Consider the following 17511-nt stretch of genomic DNA (forward strand, 5'->3'; position numbering starts at 1 on the left):
TTCTCCAACAGTCTTCTCCGTCCTCAAACAGGAGCATCTGCTTCTAATCCCCTGAGTACAACTTGAAAGGTAATCATTTCTACGAGACCACAAATGCATTAAAAATTTTAGTAAAGTTGATCTTTAAGAATCTTATATTTCAAATCAAATTCAAAGATACTTTATTAATCCCAGAGGGAAATTAGAGTTTCAGTACACACAATTTGAGATCGATATAAATGGGCAAAGACACAACAAGAATTGGTGACTGTGGTCATTCGCACCCCGAGCCGCGCTACCTTAATAGAGATCAGAGGGGTTTACATGAGGACTGGGTGATTTGAGTAAATCGCAGCTGCATTTCTAAAGGCTTTATGATCAACATTTAGAGTTCTGCCTGTGACCGCAGTTTGAATTCTTTTCTCATTCCCTAAGCATCTAAATCCCAGATCTGACATCTGTCACATGAAGCAGGAGGAAAGTTGAAGAAGAGGTCATGTAATTGCACAATCATGCAGGATTTTCTTTTTTACTCACCTTGGTAATGGCATTACATCAAATACCTTCACTGAGGCTTTTACTCTTTGGCACTTGGTTCAGACCTCATGCATGGGCCCCGGAGAGCTGCCAAGCAGGTGTCTCCGGAAAACCTCCCAGTGTTCCACCGACTGTCGGATGTGTTCGTGGGGCCTGCAGTCACTTCGTCTGATGATCAGTTCTGCTGAGTCCCAGATGAAACAAGCACTGGCTGCATCGGGATTTCATTACAGGTTCAGTGCACATTCAGAAAGTCAAACGAAGTTTAGGGCCTGAGCGATGTTGTCACTGTTTCTGAGTTGTGCTTTTTCCTATACATTCCTGTACATTCAGATAATTCCCATTTCATTCACAATTACGCTAGCTTTCAGATTTAATCTCTTTTTTTTTTACCATAAACTACATGCCTGTTATAAAACCACACATTAGATTGCAACAAGCATTAGCGTGATGAGCACGAACAAAGGTTTTCTCACACCCAACATGCAGATGTGGAGAAACATCTGCTAGGAAACCCGTTGCCTTTGAGAGGAGAGCGACTGAAGGAGGGCTCATTTGTCAAAACCTGTCACAGTCAAATGACGCAAAATGGCTTTTAAATCACACTCACGCAGCAATTTCAGTTAATCCTTGGCACATTCTTTATGCTGGACATTCATCCAAAAACGCTCTTGTGTTGCTGAGCCAAAAAGTATAGCTCGTCCTGGCTGAAAGTTGTTTGCTTTGGCCGGCCGGCTTGCTCGTCGCGATGACAAAAAAAAAAAAAAAAAAAAAGTCAGCTGCAGCCACTGACTTGTTGACTGACTAAATCATTAAACTCACAAGATTCGTTAGAAATAAATATTTCAAGCATCAAGAATTTAAATGTTTTGCATCCACAAGGTGAAAAACAGGGATTATTATAAAATTGAAGCAGATGTTTCAAAGCTGAGTGGAAAAACGTGTCTTCAAAGTGTCATTTATCTCTAACTGAGAACAGTCAAATAAAGAAAAGCTTCTAAATATTTCACATCCATTAAAAGCACATCCGAATGAGGTGGCTAAAAGTCTGATCTAGTCTGATGAATGTATTTCAAATAGACTAAAATTCTTTTTTAAATCCTTTTTTTTTTAAATTTTCAATCCTAAAGAAGATTGTTTTGGTGTATTATCAATTTTAAACTCAAAGAAAAGCCCAAGTCTAAATAGTCCAAAGTTGATGACAAAATGTTTTCAAACGAGCTGACCCCATCTTAGCTTTGCTTGGTTGCAGTAACATCCCGAGTGCTGTGATTGGTCAGCCCCCAGACTGGCCGGTGCTGCAGGTTCCAATGGAGCGTGGCTAAACCGACATGCAGAGTAAAAGTCATTCTGCTTCTTCTTCGGGCTGTCTAGAATTATAAGCTACCAAAAAACATCATTTATCAGGAAAAAAGAGGGACACAACGGGTTTAGTCTTTCTTCGTGATACCAGCATCTTTTTGGTCCTATTACATTTTACTAGATACATAATGTTTATCTTTCATAGAGTGTCTTTAACCTGATGAAAAGTCAGAAGAGTCATGCTAGCTGTTCTAACTCTCTTGGTAACAAAATCTGTGGAAAGATTACAAAAAAAAGATATTCTAAGTGTGCTTTAATAGCGCCGTGATTCAGACCTCGGCTGCACACAAATGTTGATTTTGGCTGCTTTGCTAGAAAGAAGTTAAGATAATGGAGGTCTCTTTAAATATTTCCCTCTGTGAAGATCATAGTAAAACCTGCTGAACATGTACGTACAAACACGTTAACTTGCACCACTCTAGAGCCCTTTCATGCTCATTTTTTGTATTTAGAGTTTTTTGAACACAAGGAACTAAGTTCATGAGCTGTTTCATGGTATGTTTGGACCTCTTCTGACATTATTTGGTGGTAAATGGCATGAGGAGTAAAACACGGTGGGACTTGTAAAAAGAGAGCTTAGAAAAACTTCTCAGAAACTAGGCTCCCAGGTGGAATAAACTTAAGACACATGCACTCAGGGGTCCTCTTTGACACAGATAAACACCCAACGGCACACCACTTTTTCACCAACGTGTGATCTATCTATTTTGCATCTTTAAAAGTATGCATGAGTTAATTTTTATCTTTTTTTTGTATTTTTCTATATGCATACATTGTTTTAATGTCTCACACTGTTCCACAAATCCACCTCTTTCTCCTTATTGTTGTATGTGGTCATTATTTTCTGAGGTTTAGTTCCAACCTTAAATTTTATTTCCCTATGTTGTCAGATAAGATCTTTTTATTTCTTCCTCTGAACATAATTTGACCAGTTTTTCTTTTTAAGTTACAATAATTCTATTGCCTATAAAAACATGTTAAGGAAGTCCTTTTTACTAAATCTCTTTCACATGTAGTGATTTCAGCAGATTTATTTTGACATTTTCAATACCATCCAGAATGAGCCATTTCAGGGCTCTGTCACTTTAAGAAAACAAACTGGAGCTGGCCACACCCACCCATCCACCCCTCAAACTACTATAAGCTGAGAAGCTCTGGGAAGCTCGAGCCACTGCTTCTCCAGCAGCTCTCTCTTGCACATGAGAGGTGGTTGTATTTTAATTTTCTTATCTGGGATGTCATAAGTGGGGATTTTGAAAAGGCTTCTTTTAGGCACATAATTCCTAAAACTAAACACTGGCAGAAAATGGATAGCTGAGTTTTTTCAAGACTGAGGCTCAGCTGTGCCCCCACCTCCAATCTCATGGACAACGCGCAGAAGCAAAACTATTTGTAGGGGAAACACTGAAGACCGCAATGACTGTTAAAATAATGGACAAACCCTTCGTGATGTCACTCATAGGTTTATGAGGCTTCGATTTGAAACCTAGTGGGCGGTTTCGATCACCGCCATCTTGGCTGCGTCAAAAGTCTTAAAACTCCAAGGCAATACAAAAATGGACAGAGGTGGAGCTGGGAGCAGAATTTGACGATTTTGCTTGCAGCTACAAGCTAACTGAGCTAACCAAAGCTAACAAACATTTGTGGGTGCTTTTCACCCGGAAAATGCAGCTGAGCAACTCGAAAGTGAAGCACCTCGCCGAGCTGTAGCATTTCTGTGGTCTCCCTAACCCTCAGACTGCAGCTACCAGAGCCAGGTGCCGGCTGCGTGAGCCCAAAATCAATGATTTTTTAAATATTTAACTGAAAAATTAGTTAGTATTTGGCTTTATTTGGACGTGGTCCCCAATAAATTTTATGATCCAACATAACACCTAGAAAACTCAGTAAGCTACATTACCTACTGTATTTTACCGTTCATTGTCCATTTTCAAATAATGTGATTTTTGTTGTATGTAAACTTCTTGAATTTTTGTTCAGATCAAACCTCTGTTTAACATTACTAATGTGTGATGTTATTGTTTCTAAAATCAGTTTTATTGTAGTGAATAGGACGCTACACGCTTATAACTTTCTTTTTCAGGGCAAAAGAAAAGTACAGGTGTTCAAACTTTACAAAAGCGTCACTAATTGTATACTTGACTGTGGAAAATGTTTTTGGTGATTCTTTATTTCCCTCTAGTGTCAGCAAGATGAAATTACCTTATGAGTGGAATTAAACTAAAACATAACTTAATTATTGGTGTAGGTTGTTTTTTTCTTTTATTTCTTTATTTTTATCTCTAAAATTCCTTTAGAGTCTAAAGGAAGAAGGAATTTTTGTGTTTCTTATTGTCACACAAACCTGTTTTTTTCCTTTTCGTTTTCATTCATTCAAAGAAAGAAAGAAAATGCCTCTGCGCATGCGCCTATCTATTGTTTTCACGCATCCCCGTGCTTTTCCTGTAGCAAAACAAAGAGGGCGATCGTGACTAGCAGAAACTTCCATTAAATTGTCATAGCATAAAGCTAAAACATATATGTGCCGTTATGGACGTGTACGAAGGCTTCGATAGGCGCGCGCTACAGGACACTCTCCTTTTTGGTACATAAACGATCTTTGCAGCGAGGCTGGTCGTTGCGTCCATGATTTCTAGAAGGTGTCACACACACACACACACACACACACCAGTACAGGCGGAGTTTTCAGATGGGTGTGGCCCCTCGTGTGGGAAGTCTCACACACACACACACACACACACGCACGCACAAACACACACACGCACGCACGCACACACACACAAATAGTTAGCAGGGCGGTAGACACGGGTCTTGTTGAATGAATCATGGCTTAAGTCGGAAGTGGAACTGTTCGTGTGGCGCGATGGACTCCTGAGAATTCTGTTCTAGTGTTCCGGAGGTCAAGATTCATTCGTGGAGCTCAGAAAACCGGTTTGAGGTAAACTGTACAATTAAAAACGACTGCCTCGCATTTGGGTGAAACAGCTGCTAAACCAAGAATTTGACTACTTTTGGGGATAAAAAGTCGCATCACAGATTTCATCTGAACACCACCATCACGTGATCTCCTGAGCTTTAATCGCTGCTCTGTAATTGGTTGGTTGTAACACAGCTGAGCTCAAAGGTTCCTTTGATTGAAAGAATCAAGACAGGCTGGTCAAAGGAACCCTTACGTTCCGGGTGCTGGGGAGACGCTCCTCTGCTAAATTAGCTGACCATCTTCCCTGAAAAAGCTGAATATCAAAAGTTGTGACATAAATGATTTAATTCTAAACTCATTTATGGGCAGAATGGGGTTCCTGCAGCTGCTGAAATCCCAGTTCCTGTCCCACCTGTTCATCTGCTACGTGTTCCTGTTGAGCGGCCTCATCGTCAACCTGTTGCAGCTCTGTACTCTACCTCTGTGGCTGGTCAGTAAGCAGCTGGCTCGAAGGATCAACATCAGACTGTGCTACTGCATTGCTAGTCGTACGTACAAATCACATTGTAATCTCTTTTCTGTTGGAATTTGCTGCATTTGTAGCTTAGAGCTAATAAAAAAGGTGGTATTGTTGTAGTAAATTAAGGTCAGGAGTAAACAAATGATTATTTACCTGGCTACAGAGTTGGTAGCAACCCTGGAGTGGTGGTCCGGGACAGAATGCACTCTCTACACAGACCCAAAAAGCTATCCGCTTTATGGAAAGGAAAATGCAATTGTGGTTCTTAACCACAGCTTTGAAATTGACTTTCTGTGTGGCTGGACCTTCTGCGACAGATTTGGAGTTCTTGGGGTGAGAAAACTGAGAATCACAACACTTTATTTACCTCAATCAGGTGAACGTTTCATTACTTTTTTCCTCCCTCCAGAGCTCAAAGGTGTTAGCCAAAAAAGAGCTGGCTTATGTGCCAGTGATCGGCTGGATGTGGTACTTCCTGGAGATAGTTTTTTGCAAAAGGAAGTGGGAGGAAGACCGAACAACTGTGACGCAGAGTCTTCAGAACCTAAAGGATTACCCTGAACACTTTTGGGTGAGTTTAGTGTGGTCCTTGTCATTTCAATTTAAAATTAGGCCTATTTAAAAAAAACTGTCACAATTAAAATGCTGATATTTTTGCCACAAGTTCCTGCTTTTTTGTGAAGGAACGCGCTTCACACCAAAGAAGCACCAGATCAGCATGCAAGTGGCCCAGAGCAAAGGTCTGCCAAAGCTAAAGTACCATCTTCTTCCCAGAACCAAAGGATTCTGGGTAACTGTCCAAAACCTGAGAGGCACTGGTCAGTAACTGAACAGATTTTAGACATTATAGCGTAGCATTAGCTCATCCAGCTGACTGTTGTGTTTTGCTTTGCAGCTGCAGCTGTTTATGATTCAACACTAAACTTCAGGGACAACGAAGTTCCGACTCTGCTCGGAGTTCTCAACGGAAAAAAATATCATGCAGATTTGTATGTGAGGTAAGATCAGTGCAAATAGAGTACTATTATATATGGACCTGCAGTCCAGCACAGACAAGGGGGTGTGTTGCCAGTCTCCATTGGACTGTGAGTCGGATTAAATGCAAAGTAAAGTACTTTTACTTTTTAAAATTTTTGGAAGATGTAGTGGAGTAGAAAGTACAAATAACTGCTTTAATATGTAGTGGGGTGAAAGTAAAAAGTAGGCCTCAAGATAATTACTTTAGTAAAGTACAGATACCGTAAATCCTCTAATACAGGCCTGTATTCAATTAACGGCCGGGTATCATATTTTGGCCGGTGTCGGAGTCGGCGGAGGTGAATAATGGCCGTTTTTTAATTGTGGCCGGGTGGAATGTGGTAACAAGCAAGTACGGGGGGGCGGTTGTGTCATCAGTCTAACTTTTGATTTGCCAGCGATAGACCGCGAGGGTAACTTTAACCGTGCGGAGACGAAGAGGAGGCGAAAATTTGATATCAAGTTCAAAAAGAACGTTCTGATTATGCTGCAGAACACTCTGGGGAGCAGTAGCAGGGGTTGTATGAACTAGTCACTAGTCGACTTCACTATAGTGACTTTTTATGCCTGTCATCGACTAGTCGCTGTCACGTGATAATGACCGGCAAGATGCAGTCCTCGGAAAAGACAGCAGCCTGCTGTTGGCAGGTGACGAGCTCCTGCGCGTCGGGAGGGGCAACGCGCTGTACCAGAGTGTCGGTACTGACACCCGCCGTAAAACGGACATTTAACCAAATTGTGACGTTTACCCTCTTGCAATTTAACCTTCCCCTCACCCCCATCCTAACCTTAACCAGCTTGCGCATGCAAAGCTCTGATTTTTGAAGTGTTCCAGACATCTGCGTCCTGAGCACGGCCACAGTAACATCAAATCAGGTGTCGCCACCTCAAAAACTAATTCAACATGCGATCGTTCATGTCGGCTCATTTCCTTTAATGTTTTCTGTCTTTTATTTGCGCCTGATGCGTTTCACTGCTGTGGAGCGGGGCGCATCACCTTGTCCTCCGGTGACACACCTCACCGGTGCGGCCGGCGAGCAGCGAGCACTCCACTGTTTTTGCGGTCGGTAGATCTTTTAGAACTGCAGTTCAAAAGTAACTCATAAGGTGAATATATATGAACCCAGGTAGCAGTTTTTCTTTAGGACTGAGAGGAGATGCAGGAAGATAATAAACAGATACAGGACTGAAAAATAGTCAAATAAAAACAAGTTAGTTTTTGTACCTGGTGGTTGCAACAAACAGACACCATTGAAGGTAATCAGAAGTGAGGAACAGAAAATGAAATAATTATTTTAATGTTTAGATCAGCAGGATCTCCGAGAGGCTGCAGGTGCATCAGTGAGTTTGCGGCCGCTGCGCAGGGGGAGGGGGGAGAGGGCTGAAGCAGAAACTACCGTTGTTAAAAGAAATGTGTTTAACTTTGAAAATGTGGGCGCAATTTTAATTGTCAAAAACTCCAGCGAACCAACCAAACTCAAATAGAAATTGAGGCCTGCCTCTAATCCTGGCCCTCCTTCCAATAAAGGCCTGGAGCTTGATGAGCTTGAGTCAAATACAGGCCCGGGCCTGTATTAGAGGATTTACGGTCCATAAAAGTATTTGTTGCATTCCATCACTGGCTTTCAATACCTACTTTGTGTCATTTTAGCCCTTCTTGTGTCTCTTAGGAGAATTCCCCTAGAGTCGATTCCTGAAGACGAGGCGGAGTGTTCCGCATGGCTCCACAAGCTTTACCAGGAAAAGGTGAGTCTGGATGGTTAATGAAATCTGTGACTGATGCAAAGTTTCCCTCGGGGGATTATTAGGGGCGGTAAACCACCCAGAACACGACAGCGTCATCAGGAGCTGTTCTCATTACATTTGTAGCAGTCAAATGTAGCTTATAAAGCATCACCATTTCTCTTTTTCCATTAAAGCTTAATGTTTAATGCCTAAAGGGATTAACAGCTTTTAATAAGCACTGAATCTATTCTGGAATGAGTCACCTTTGTTTCTGATGTAGATGTAGACGATGGCGTGTCCTATTTGTGCCTCTGCAGGTGTTCCACTTTTCCATTAGCATCAATCGCACTTTATTGGGTTTTTTGGGGGGAGGAGGAGGGGGTAGAGACATAAGTGGCAACACAGAGATAAAAATAAAAACAACAGGTTCTTGATTATTTCAAAAGTCCGAGGTAACTCCTGAAAGGACGCACGTTTGACATGTCAGTGATGATGTCGCTAAGTAAAGTAATCATAAAGACGGTTTATAATCTTAATCACTGTTTTCGTGCATCAGTAAAGAACCAGTTGGAGCCAAACCTCTGATAGGTCCTTTATCAGGATTTGCTTAATCATTGACTTTAGTTTTGAATATTTACCATGGTGACGTCAGAGTAAAGTCAACTAATGCTAATTTTCTGAGCTCTGTAAATACTATGGATGCACGATATGTCAGCATCGACAAATGTTAGTCATGTTTTTGTGTTTGTAAAGCACATTGAATGGCATTTCTTTGTTTCTAAAAATGCAGTTTAAATGATGGTGTGATTTATGGTATAGGGCAGTAGTTTCCAGCCTGGAGTCTGCGACCCTCCCAAGAGTGTCCCAGAAGGTTGCAGGGGGTCCCCAACATTTTGTCTACCCTGAGGTTGTAAGGTTACCAAGAAATCCCAACAACACACCCAATAGTATAATCCGAACTCTGTGTAAGAGTTATACCTCTGTATGTCTGTAAAGTTTGTAATTAATCATCTTTAACGTGTTTATGCAGTCAGGAGTCAAGGTTGGGTGTTGCTCTACCTAGTCTTGAATACAAGAAGGGGGACCACTAAGAGAAAGGTCGGAAATCTTTGGTGCAGGGTATGGTGTGGAACGGTTTGGGATAAGGGGTGGGGAGGTGTATCAAGCAGGTTTTAGTTGTTCCTCTGCTCCAACACACCTAACTCAGTGATTGAATCATCTGTTGACCGGGTTATCAAGCTCTGCAGAAGCCTGTTAATCACTGACTGATTAAAAGTGGGTGTGTTGGAGCAGGGAAACTACTAAAACATGCTGGACAGAAGCATTTGAGGATTGCCTAACCCTGTTACAGGGTATGGGGTATGAGTTATGGTATCGGTATTGGTACGATAAGTAAAACTGGAGCAATGTTATTGCCAAAAATGTGTTTCCAACTATTTTCCGTTCATGTATCTGTTTTGAGATGCACCATGTGGCAGCGATGGTAATCATCTCATGAATAAAATTGGTTATCGGCCATGATGGCAATCTTAATAGCCAGAGGTGTGGACTCAAGTCACATGATTTGGACTCAAGTCAGACTTGAGTCATTATTTTTAATGACTTCTGACATGACTTGATAAAAATCTATAAAGATGACTTGACTTGGACTTGAACGCCAATCACTTGCGACTTGAATTGACTTGTATCTGTTGACTTGATGATGACTTCAGAATCAAAATCAGAATCGGAAGGTTTTATTGCCATATGTGTCCCAAGTCACATTAGGAAATTGCTGCGGTATTTGGTGCAGAAGTTAATTTTATAGGAAGTAATAAAACACCCATGATAAAATTATTCATGTAAAAAGTGGCAAGAATTAGAGAAGCAGCTATCTACCCCGTGTAGGTACTAATCTGAGTGTTTTTCAAGCACAGCATCAGTTCATGTGACTGGGACCAATCAACTTGAGTGGGCTGCCCTAGGATCTTCGTTCAAAAGTCCAACTGCAGAGGGGAAGAAACAGTTTTTGTGGCGAGAGGTTCTGATCTGAATGGATCTGAGCCTTCTGCCAGATGGGAGCGAGTCAAAGAGACTGTGTGATTTTTTAAATATTTAACTGAAAAATTAGTTAGTATTTGGCTTTATTTGGACGTGGTCCCCAATAAATTTTATGATCCAACATAACACCTAGAAAACTCAGTAAGCTACATTACCTACTGTATTTTACCGTTCATTGTCCATTTTCAAATAATGTGATTTTTGTTGTATGTAAACTTCTTGAATTTTTGTTCAGATCAAACCTCTGTTTAACATTACTAATGTGTGATGTTATTGTTTCTAAAATCAGTTTTATTGTAGTGAATAGGACGCTACACGCTTATAACTTTCTTTTTCAGGGCAAAAGAAAAGTACAGGTGTTCAAACTTTACAAAAGCGTCACTAATTGTATACTTGACTGTGGAAAATGTTTTTGGTGATTCTTTATTTCCCTCTAGTGTCAGCAAGATGAAATTACCTTATGAGTGGAATTAAACTAAAACATAACTTAATTATTGGTGTAGGTTGTTTTTTTCTTTTATTTCTTTATTTTTATCTCTAAAATTCCTTTAGAGTCTAAAGGAAGAAGGAATTTTTGTGTTTCTTATTGTCACACAAACCTGTTTTTTTCCTTTTCGTTTTCATTCATTCAAAGAAAGAAAGAAAATGCCTCTGCGCATGCGCCTATCTATTGTTTTCACGCATCCCCGTGCTTTTCCTGTAGCAAAACAAAGAGGGCGATCGTGACTAGCAGAAACTTCCATTAAATTGTCATAGCATAAAGCTAAAACATATATGTGCCGTTATGGACGTGTACGAAGGCTTCGATAGGCGCGCGCTACAGGACACTCTCCTTTTTGGTACATAAACGATCTTTGCAGCGAGGCTGGTCGTTGCGTCCATGATTTCTAGAAGGTGTCACACACACACACACACACACACACCAGTACAGGCGGAGTTTTCAGATGGGTGTGGCCCCTCGTGTGGGAAGTCTCACACACACACACACACACACACGCACGCACAAACACACACACACACGCACGCACGCACACACACACAAATAGTTAGCAGGGCGGTAGACACGGGTCTTGTTGAATGAATCATGGCTTAAGTCGGAAGTGGAACTGTTCGTGTGGCGCGATGGACTCCTGAGAATTCTGTTCTAGTGTTCCGGAGGTCAAGATTCATTCGTGGAGCTCAGAAAACCGGTTTGAGGTAAACTGTACAATTAAAAACGACTGCCTCGCATTTGGGTGAAACAGCTGCTAAACCAAGAATTTGACTACTTTTGGGGATAAAAAGTCGCATCACAGATTTCATCTGAACACCACCATCACGTGATCTCCTGAGCTTTAATCGCTGCTCTGTAATTGGTTGGTTGTAACACAGCTGAGCTCAAAGGTTCCTTTGATTGAAAGAATCAAGACAGGCTGGTCAAAGGAACCCTTACGTTCCGGGTGCTGGGGAGACGCTCCTCTGCTAAATTAGCTGACCATCTTCCCTGAAAAAGCTGAATATCAAAAGTTGTGACATAAATGATTTAATTCTAAACTCATTTATGGGCAGAATGGGGTTCCTGCAGCTGCTGAAATCCCAGTTCCTGTCCCACCTGTTCATCTGCTACGTGTTCCTGTTGAGCGGCCTCATCGTCAACCTGTTGCAGCTCTGTACTCTACCTCTGTGGCTGGTCAGTAAGCAGCTGGCTCGAAGGATCAACATCAGACTGTGCTACTGCATTGCTAGTCGTACGTACAAATCACATTGTAATCTCTTTTCTGTTGGAATTTGCTGCATTTGTAGCTTAGAGCTAATAAAAAAGGTGGTATTGTTGTAGTAAATTAAGGTCAGGAGTAAACAAATGATTATTTACCTGGCTACAGAGTTGGTAGCAACCCTGGAGTGGTGGTCCGGGACAGAATGCACTCTCTACACAGACCCAAAAAGCTATCCGCTTTATGGAAAGGAAAATGCAATTGTGGTTCTTAACCACAGCTTTGAAATTGACTTTCTGTGTGGCTGGACCTTCTGCGACAGATTTGGAGTTCTTGGGGTGAGAAAACTGAGAATCACAACACTTTATTTACCTCAATCAGGTGAACGTTTCATTACTTTTTTCCTCCCTCCAGAGCTCAAAGGTGTTAGCCAAAAAAGAGCTGGCTTATGTGCCAGTGATCGGCTGGATGTGGTACTTCCTGGAGATAGTTTTTTGCAAAAGGAAGTGGGAGGAAGACCGAACAACTGTGACGCAGAGTCTTCAGAACCTAAAGGATTACCCTGAACACTTTTGGGTGAGTTTAGTGTGGTCCTTGTCATTTCAATTTAAAATTAGGCCTATTTAAAAAAAACTGTCACAATTAAAATGCTGATATTTTTGCCACAAGTTCCTGCTTTTTTGTGAAGGAACGCGCTTCACACCAAAGAAGCACCAGATCAGCATGCAAGTGGCCCAGAGCAAAGGTCTGCCAAAGCTAAAGTACCATCTTCTTCCCAGAACCAAAGGATTCTGGGTAACTGTCCAAAACCTGAGAGGCACTGGTCAGTAACTGAACAGATTTTAGACATTATAGCGTAGCATTAGCTCATCCAGCTGACTGTTGTGTTTTGCTTTGCAGCTGCAGCTGTTTATGATTCAACACTAAACTTCAGGGACAACGAAGTTCCGACTCTGCTCGGAGTTCTCAACGGAAAAAAATATCATGCAGATTTGTATGTGAGGTAAGATCAGTGCAAATAGAGTACTATTATATATGGACCTGCAGTCCAGCACAGACAAGGGGGTGTGTTGCCAGTCTCCATTGGACTGTGAGTCGGATTAAATGCAAAGTAAAGTACTTTTACTTTTTAAAATTTTTGGAAGATGTAGTGGAGTAGAAAGTACAAATAACTGCTTTAATATGTAGTGGGGTGAAAGTAAAAAGTAGGCCTCAAGATAATTACTTTAGTAAAGTACAGATACCGTAAATCCTCTAATACAGGCCTGTATTCAATTAACGGCCGGGTATCATATTTTGGCCGGTGTCGGAGTCGGCGGAGGTGAATAATGGCCGTTTTTTAATTGTGGCCGGGTGGAATGTGGTAACAAGCAAGTACGGGGGGGCGGTTGTGTCATCAGTCTAACTTTTGATTTGCCAGCGATAGACCGCGAGGGTAACTTTAACCGTGCGGAGACGAAGAGGAGGCGAAAATTTGATATCAAGTTCAAAAAGAACGTTCTGATTATGCTGCAGAACACTCTGGGGAGCAGTAGCAGGGGTTGTATGAACTAGTCACTAGTCGACTTCACTATAGTGACTTTTTATGCCTGTCATCGACTAGTCGCTGTCACGTGATAATGACCGGCAAGATGCAGTCCTCGGAAAAGACAGCAGCCTGCTGTTGGCAGGTGACGAGCTCCTGCGCGTCGGGAGGGGCAACGCGCTGTACCAGAGTGTCGGTACTGACACCCGCCGTAAAACGGACATTTAACCAAATTGTGACGTTTACCCTCTTGCAATTTAACCTTCCCCTCACCCCCATCCTAACCTTAACCAGCTTGCGCATGCAAAGCTCTGATTTTTGAAGTGTTCCAGACATCTGCGTCCTGAGCACGGCCACAGTAACATCAAATCAGGTGTCGCCACCTCAAAAACTAATTCAACATGCGATCGTTCATGTCGGCTCATTTCCTTTAATGTTTTCTGTCTTTTATTTGCGCCTGATGCGTTTCACTGCTGTGGAGCGGGGCGCATCACCTTGTCCTCCGGTGACACACCTCACCGGTGCGGCCGGCGAGCAGCGAGCACTCCACTGTTTTTGCGGTCGGTAGATCTTTTAGAACTGCAGTTCAAAAGTAACTCATAAGGTGAATATATATGAACCCAGGTAGCAGTTTTTCTTTAGGACTGAGAGGAGATGCAGGAAGATAATAAACAGATACAGGACTGAAAAATAGTCAAATAAAAACAAGTTAGTTTTTGTACCTGGTGGTTGCAACAAACAGACACCATTGAAGGTAATCAGAAGTGAGGAACAGAAAATGAAATAATTATTTTAATGTTTAGATCAGCAGGATCTCCGAGAGGCTGCAGGTGCATCAGTGAGTTTGCGGCCGCTGCGCAGGGGGAGGGGGGAGAGGGCTGAAGCAGAAACTACCGTTGTTAAAAGAAATGTGTTTAACTTTGAAAATGTGGGCGCAATTTTAATTGTCAAAAACTCCAGCGAACCAACCAAACTCAAATAGAAATTGAGGCCTGCCTCTAATCCTGGCCCTCCTTCCAATAAAGGCCTGGAGCTTGATGAGCTTGAGTCAAATACAGGCCCGGGCCTGTATTAGAGGATTTACGGTCCATAAAAGTATTTGTTGCATTCCATCACTGGCTTTCAATACCTACTTTGTGTCATTTTAGCCCTTCTTGTGTCTCTTAGGAGAATTCCCCTAGAGTCGATTCCTGAAGACGAGGCGGAGTGTTCCGCATGGCTCCACAAGCTTTACCAGGAAAAGGTGAGTCTGGATGGTTAATGAAATCTGTGACTGATGCAAAGTTTCCCTCGGGGGATTATTAGGGGCGGTAAACCACCCAGAACACGACAGCGTCATCAGGAGCTGTTCTCATTACATTTGTAGCAGTCAAATGTAGCTTATAAAGCATCACCATTTCTCTTTTTCCATTAAAGCTTAATGTTTAATGCCTAAAGGGATTAACAGCTTTTAATAAGCACTGAATCTATTCTGGAATGAGTCACCTTTGTTTCTGATGTAGATGTAGACGATGGCGTGTCCTATTTGTGCCTCTGCAGGTGTTCCACTTTTCCATTAGCATCAATCGCACTTTATTGGGTTTTTTGGGGGGAGGAGGAGGGGGTAGAGACATAAGTGGCAACACAGAGATAAAAATAAAAACAACAGGTTCTTGATTATTTCAAAAGTCCGAGGTAACTCCTGAAAGGACGCACGTTTGACATGTCAGTGATGATGTCGCTAAGTAAAGTAATCATAAAGACGGTTTATAATCTTAATCACTGTTTTCGTGCATCAGTAAAGAACCAGTTGGAGCCAAACCTCTGATAGGTCCTTTATCAGGATTTGCTTAATCATTGACTTTAGTTTTGAATATTTACCATGGTGACGTCAGAGTAAAGTCAACTAATGCTAATTTTCTGAGCTCTGTAAATACTATGGATGCACGATATGTCAGCATCGACAAATGTTAGTCATGTTTTTGTGTTTGTAAAGCACATTGAATGGCATTTCTTTGTTTCTAAAAATGCAGTTTAAATGATGGTGTGATTTATGGTATAGGGCAGTAGTTTCCAGCCTGGAGTCTGCGACCCTCCCAAGAGTGTCCCAGAAGGTTGCAGGGGGTCCCCAACATTTTGTCTACCCTGAGGTTGTAAGGTTACCAAGAAATCCCAACAACACACCCAATAGTATAATCCGAACTCTGTGTAAGAGTTATACCTCTGTATGTCTGTAAAGTTTGTAATTAATCATCTTTAACGTGTTTATGCAGTCAGGAGTCAAGGTTGGGTGTTGCTCTACCTAGTCTTGAATACAAGAAGGGGGACCACTAAGAGAAAGGTCGGAAATCTTTGGTGCAGGGTATGGTGTGGAACGGTTTGGGATAAGGGGTGGGGAGGTGTATCAAGCAGGTTTTAGTTGTTCCTCTGCTCCAACACACCTAACTCAGTGATTGAATCATCTGTTGACCGGGTTATCAAGCTCTGCAGAAGCCTGTTAATCACTGACTGATTAAAAGTGGGTGTGTTGGAGCAGGGAAACTACTAAAACATGCTGGACAGAAGCATTTGAGGATTGCCTAACCCTGTTACAGGGTATGGGGTATGAGTTATGGTATCGGTATTGGTACGATAAGTAAAACTGGAGCAATGTTATTGCCAAAAATGTGTTTCCAACTATTTTCCGTTCATGTATCTGTTTTGAGATGCACCATGTGGCAGCGATGGTAATCATCTCATGAATAAAATTGGTTATCGGCCATGATGGCAATCTTAATAGCCAGAGGTGTGGACTCAAGTCACATGATTTGGACTCAAGTCAGACTTGAGTCATTATTTTTAATGACTTCTGACATGACTTGATAAAAATCTATAAAGATGACTTGACTTGGACTTGAACGCCAATCACTTGCGACTTGAATTGACTTGTATCTGTTGACTTGATGATGACTTCAGAATCAAAATCAGAATCGGAAGGTTTTATTGCCATATGTGTCCCAAGTCACATTAGGAAATTGCTGCGGTATTTGGTGCAGAAGTTAATTTTATAGGAAGTAATAAAACACCCATGATAAAATTATTCATGTAAAAAGTGGCAAGAATTAGAGAAGCAGCTATCTACCCCGTGTAGGTACTAATCTGAGTGTTTTTCAAGCACAGCATCAGTTCATGTGACTGGGACCAATCAACTTGAGTGGGCTGCCCTAGGATCTTCGTTCAAAAGTCCAACTGCAGAGGGGAAGAAACAGTTTTTGTGGCGAGAGGTTCTGATCTGAATGGATCTGAGCCTTCTGCCAGATGGGAGCGAGTCAAAGAGACTGTGTGATTTTTTAAATATTTAACTGAAAAATTAGTTAGTATTTGGCTTTATTTGGACGTGGTCCCCAATAAATTTTATGATCCAACATAACACCTAGAAAACTCAGTAAGCTACATTACCTACTGTATTTTACCGTTCATTGTCCATTTTCAAATAATGTGATTTTTGTTGTATGTAAACTTCTTGAATTTTTGTTCAGATCAAACCTCTGTTTAACATTACTAATGTGTGATGTTATTGTTTCTAAAATCAGTTTTATTGTAGTGAATAGGACGCTACACGCTTATAACTTTCTTTTTCAGGGCAAAAGAAAAGTACAGGTGTTCAAACTTTACAAAAGCGTCACTAATTGTATACTTGACTGTGGAAAATGTTTTTGGTGATTCTTTATTTCCCTCTAGTGTCAGCAAGATGAAATTACCTTATGAGTGGAATTAAACTAAAACATAACTTAATTATTGGTGTAGGTTGTTTTTTTCTTTTATTTCTTTATTTTTATCTCTAAAATTCCTTTAGAGTCTAAAGGAAGAAGGAATTTTTGTGTTTCTTATTGTCACACAAACCTGTTTTTTTCCTTTTCGTTTTCATTCATTCAAAGAAAGAAAGAAAATGCCTCTGCGCATGCGCCTATCTATTGTTTTCACGCATCCCCGTGCTTTTCCTGTAGCAAAACAAAGAGGGCGATCGTGACTAGCAGAAACTTCCATTAAATTGTCATAGCATAAAGCTAAAACATATATGTGCCGTTATGGACGTGTACGAAGGCTTCGATAGGCGCGCGCTACAGGACACTCTCCTTTTTGGTACATAAACGATCTTTGCAGCGAGGCTGGTCGTTGCGTCCATGATTTCTAGAAGGTGTCACACACACACACACACACACACACCAGTACA

The 17511-nt window shown here is 41.4% G+C and overlaps 2 protein-coding genes across 4 annotated transcripts; both read left to right on the forward strand.

Annotated features, from left to right (window-relative positions):
• Positions 1-4941: 4941 nt before the first annotated feature.
• On the forward strand, positions 4942-10133 carry LOC139061965 (1-acyl-sn-glycerol-3-phosphate acyltransferase delta-like). 2 transcript variants are annotated; one of them, XM_070541939.1, is made up of 7 exons: positions 4942-5346; positions 5482-5651; positions 5728-5889; positions 5983-6136; positions 6214-6316; positions 8006-8081; positions 9977-10133. In XM_070541939.1, exons 1-7 carry the CDS (start codon positions 5160-5162, stop codon positions 9989-9991), a joined length of 867 nt encoding a protein of 288 aa, XP_070398040.1. In that variant the 5' UTR covers positions 4942-5159; the 3' UTR covers positions 9992-10133. The 2 variants fall into 2 exon arrangements, with proteins under 2 accessions (XP_070398040.1, XP_070398039.1); XM_070541938.1 differs by lacking the exon at positions 9977-10133 and adding an exon at positions 8880-9176.
• A 1289-nt stretch (positions 10134-11422) lies between these two features.
• On the forward strand, positions 11423-16616 carry LOC139061963 (1-acyl-sn-glycerol-3-phosphate acyltransferase delta-like). Of its 2 annotated transcripts, none has more exons than XM_070541935.1 (7): positions 11423-11827; positions 11963-12132; positions 12209-12370; positions 12464-12617; positions 12695-12797; positions 14487-14562; positions 16458-16616. In XM_070541935.1, the coding sequence occupies exons 1-7, from the start codon at positions 11641-11643 to the stop codon at positions 16470-16472; spliced, it is 867 nt and encodes a 288-aa protein (XP_070398036.1). In that variant the 5' UTR covers positions 11423-11640; the 3' UTR covers positions 16473-16616. The 2 variants fall into 2 exon arrangements, with proteins under 2 accessions (XP_070398036.1, XP_070398035.1); XM_070541934.1 differs by lacking the exon at positions 16458-16616 and adding an exon at positions 15361-15657.
• Positions 16617-17511: the final 895 nt, after the last annotated feature.

Source organism: Nothobranchius furzeri, chromosome 12 (genome assembly GCF_043380555.1).
Source record: "Nothobranchius furzeri strain GRZ-AD chromosome 12, NfurGRZ-RIMD1, whole genome shotgun sequence".
Classification (NCBI taxonomy): Eukaryota; Metazoa; Chordata; class Actinopteri; order Cyprinodontiformes; family Nothobranchiidae; genus Nothobranchius; species Nothobranchius furzeri.